At 62.0% G+C, this 3,908-nt stretch overlaps 1 protein-coding gene across 1 annotated transcript; it reads right to left on the bottom strand.

The window, feature by feature from the left end:
• Positions 1-210: 210 nt before the first annotated feature.
• On the bottom strand, positions 211-1,991 carry LOC121879462 (collagen alpha-1(I) chain-like). Its single transcript, XM_042386110.1, has 2 exons — positions 1,281-1,991; positions 211-885 (listed from the first exon to the last, which is right to left on the bottom strand). The coding sequence occupies exons 1-2, from the start codon at positions 1,989-1,991 to the stop codon at positions 211-213; spliced, it is 1,386 nt and encodes a 461-aa protein (XP_042242044.1).
• Between the last annotated feature and the right edge of the window lie 1,917 nt (positions 1,992-3,908).

Below are 3,908 nucleotides of genomic sequence, written 5' to 3'. Positions count from 1 at the left end.
CAGGGCCCCCGCGACAGCCCCTGGAAGAGGCCCCTGAGTGCTAAGAGTCCCAGGCCCCGGGGCTCAACTGACTCCCCGGAAGTGACCCTGCGGGTTATGCTGCCCCAGCAGGGCTCCTGGAGTTGCCGCCACACGGCAGGCTCCGGGGTCACGACTGCCCTTGGAGGTCTTTGGAGGCATCGCTGGTCTTGAAAAGGGACCCCAGAGCCGTTACCACCATAGAGAGGCCCCATGGGGTGCTGTCCTGTAAGGCCCCTGGGTGCGCAGTCGCCCCTGAAGGCTCAGGGCCACCACCACCTCTGGGAGGTCCCTGCAGGTTCGCCGGCCAGGGTCGGTGGGGACTTGGGGCGCCCCACCCGTGGATGGCCCTGGGGGGGGCACTGCCCCGGCAGGGGTCCCTGGGATTGCTGCCCCTGGTGAGGACTCCAGCCTCCGCGGTAGGGTCCCAAAGACGCCGCCACCCTTGTGAGGGCTCCCTGTACCGCCCTCAGCATCTGGGAGGTCCTTGGGAGCCGGCCCACGCCCCTTGAAGACTCCTGGGCGCCATCGCCCCAATAGGGCCCCTTGAGACGCTGGCAGCCTGATGCCAGGGGCCCTTGGGGCGTCGCTGCCCCTGAGAGGGTCCAGGAGAGCTTCCACCCCAAAGGAGCTCCAGGGGCCCTGGTTGCCCCTGGGAGGGCCTCTAATGGGCGCCGCCGCGCCTAGGAGGACTCTGTGACGCTGTGGCTCCACTGAATAGGCCCTGAGGATACCATACAGCCCCTGACAGGGACACGGCCGCTGCTGCCCTGAGAGGGCCCTGTTCCCCAAGTTGGGCCCTTGGGGCCACTGCCCCTGGAAGGGCTGCGCGCCTGTTGCCCCTGGGAATTTCTGCAGCGCCTGCACCTGTTAGGGGCAAATGGGAGTCTAGGAGCAGTTGACCTTATATGTCTCTGGGGCAGTTGGTCTACCATTTAGAACAATGGGAGATAAGTGACGTTAAATAAATACACTGCCCACAACATTTGCAAGGTCTTCCTCATGAACAATGTGAAGGAGAATAAATATCGAACAGGAAAAACATAAGTTGTGTTATGCTGACTGGACTGTTCTTGTTCTCCTATTACGTTATTTCTGTGGATTTAATATTTAGTCCACCAATCACAGTTAAGCAGGATTGCTGTTCGCACGCACATACTGACACCACAAACTGGGCTAGCCAAGGATCCCAAGAGGGCCCATTAGGGGCTCCCCTGGGATCGCTGCTGCCTCTGGGAGGGCTCCCCTGGGAGCCCCACCACCGTGGGAGGGCTCCCCAGGGGCGCCGCCGCCCTTGGGAGGGCACGGGACCCCATGTTCGTGAAGAGTCCTGTTACAGCCACGGTAGCCTCTAAGGTCCCAGCCGCTTTTTGGGAGGGCCCCTGAGGCGCCGCTGCCCTGAGAGAGACCTGGGCCTGAAGAGCCCCTGGAAGAGGCCCTTGGGAGGCTACAGCCTGGCAGGCCTCCATTGAGCCCACCTTCCAGTGCCCCTTGCAGGCGATGCTGCCCCAGGGCAGGGCCCCTGGGAGCTGCTGGCCACGCCTGGCAGGGCCCTTGGGGGTCAGCTGACTGCCCTTGGGAGGGGTCTTTGGAGGCACCGCTACTTTGAAAAGGGCCAGCCTCAGGACGTTGCTGCCACTGACAGAGAGGGCCCATGGGGTGCTGTCCCTGGTAAGGCTCGGGTGCGCCAGCCGCCCTGGAAGGTCTGTGGGGCCACCACCACCCCGGGAGGGTCTCAGGTCTGCCGGCCAATGGTGGGACACTGGGGCGCCACTGCCCCTGGCAGGGTCCTGGGATCGCCCCACTCCTTGGCGAGAACCCAAGGCCCCTGTGGTAGGGCCCCCAGACGCCGCCACCCTTTGAGGGCCCACCACCTCAGTGACCTGGGAGGTCCCTTGGGAGCGCCCATCCCCTGAAGGACCCTGGGCGCTATTGCCCTCACAGGCTGCTTGGGACGTCACAGCCCATGTCATCATGGGTCCCTTGGGGCGTCACTGCCCCTGAGAGTTTGCAGGAGCATATCCACCCCAAGGAGAGCCCCATCCACCTTGCTGCTCTTGGAATGTCCCAGGAGCGCTGCTGCCCATAGGAGGGCTCCTAGAGACACCAGAGCCCTGAAGAGGCCCTGAGGATACCAAGGCCCCTGACAGGGACCCCTGTATGCTGTTGCCCTGAGAGGGCCTGTGAGCGCCGGCAACCAAGTTGGGCTCCTTAAGCCACACTGCGGAAGGGCTGCCATGCTCTGTTGTCTCTGGAATGCTCCTCATGAAGCGGCCAAGACCTGTTAGGGGCAAAATGGGAGGCTCTAGGGAACGCTGACCTGTGAGGGGTCTCTGGGGCAGCTGTCTGCACCACGAGAACAATGGAGATATGACGTTAAATAAATACACCGCCTGCTAACATTTCCAGTATCATCTTCCCTCATGAACAATGTGAAGGAGAATAAAGACGAACAGAAAAACATAAGTTGGGGTGTTATGCTGACTGACTGCTCTGTTCTCCATTATTGTTATTTGGTGGATTTACATTTAGTCCACACCAACGTGTTAAGTAGGATTGTTGTTCAGACGCTAATGCGCCACACCACAACCATGAAGCAAAGGATCCTGGTGAGGCCGCCTCAATAGGGCCCCAGGAACGCCACGCCTGGAGGGGTTCCCCTGGGAGCCCCACCACCGTGGAGGCCCTGAGGGGCGCTGCTGCCCTTGGAGGGCACGGGGGACTCCACAGCTCTAGAAGAGGTCCTGGAAGCCACAGCCACGGTAGGCCCCTAAGGATCCGCTGCTTTTGGGAGGTCTGCGGCGCCGCTGCTCCTGAGAGAGACTCAGGGGCCACAGCCTGGAAGAGGCTCCTGGGAGGCCACACAGCCTCTGTGGCCTATAGGGGTTCCACCTTCCAGTGCCCTTGCATGATGTCGCCTGTGTGCTTCTAGCGCACACAGCCCTGAAGGCGATTGCTTGGGAGGCTTCCAGAGGCACCGGCCTGGAGGCTTTGGGACGCACACCATAGAGAGGGCCCAGGTGTTGTTGTCCCTGGTAAGGCCTCGGGTGGCTGTCGCCCCTGGTGCCTGGGTGGGGCCACCACCACCCTGGGAGGGTCCTGTAGGTTCAAGCCGGCCAATGGATGACAATGCCCCACTGTGGATGGCCCTGGGGCCACTGCCCCTGTAGGGTCCCTGGGATTGCCACCCCCAGGAGGACCTGCCTCCCGTAGGGCCCCAAAGACGCTGCCACCCTTTGAGGCCCCTAGTACTGCCTCAGCATCTGGGAGGTCCTTGGGAGCGCCCACGCCTTGGAAGACTCCTGGGCGCCACTGCCCATTAGGCCCCTTGAGACGTCACAGCCCATGTCAGGGGCCCTTGGGGCGTCGCTGCCCCTGGAGAGGGTCAGTCCAGGAGAGAGCCCACCCCAGCAGAGAGCCCAGGGCCCCAAGCGCCCTTGGAGGGAATTCCCCACGGGCGCCGCGCCCAGGAGGACCTGCACCAGACCCTCTGGATGAGTCTGGAGGATACCACAGCCCCTGACAGGGACACCTGCACGCTGTTGCCCCTGGAGAGGGGCCCCTGCCTGGGAGCGCCGCACCCCTGCCAGCCCTTGGGGAAGCCACGTCCTGAAGGGGCCGTTGCGCTGTTGCCCCGGCCCCTACAGCGCCGCACTTGTTAGGCAATGGAGGCCTATGGTGCCCAGAGGGTCTTGGGGTGTTGGTCTCTGCACTATTTAGAGCAATGGGAGATATGACGCGCAATAAAGACACCTACCACAAATATTTGGCATCATCTTCCTCATGAACAATGTGAAGGAGAATAACATCGAAACAGGAAAATATAAGTTGGGGTGTTGTGCTGACTGACTGTTCTGTTTTCCTATTGGCTGTTATTTGCACCGAACGAT

Source organism: Homarus americanus, unplaced genomic scaffold (genome assembly GCF_018991925.1).
Source record: "Homarus americanus isolate GMGI-L3 unplaced genomic scaffold, GMGI_Hamer_2.0 scaffold16219, whole genome shotgun sequence".
In the NCBI taxonomy this organism is placed as follows: Eukaryota; Metazoa; Arthropoda; class Malacostraca; order Decapoda; family Nephropidae; genus Homarus; species Homarus americanus.
This window is presented reverse-complemented; position numbering and strand designations above follow the sequence as displayed.

Coding starts and splice junctions, on each gene's coding strand:
- LOC121879462 (XM_042386110.1), bottom strand. CDS start 1,991: ATGACATGGGCTGTGACGTCCCAAGCAGCCTGTGAGGGCAATAGCGCC. Junction 886..1,280: donor CCCTGGGGAGCCCTCCCACG/GTGGTGGGGCTC, acceptor TGCCCCTAACAG/GTGCAGGCGCTGCAGAAATT.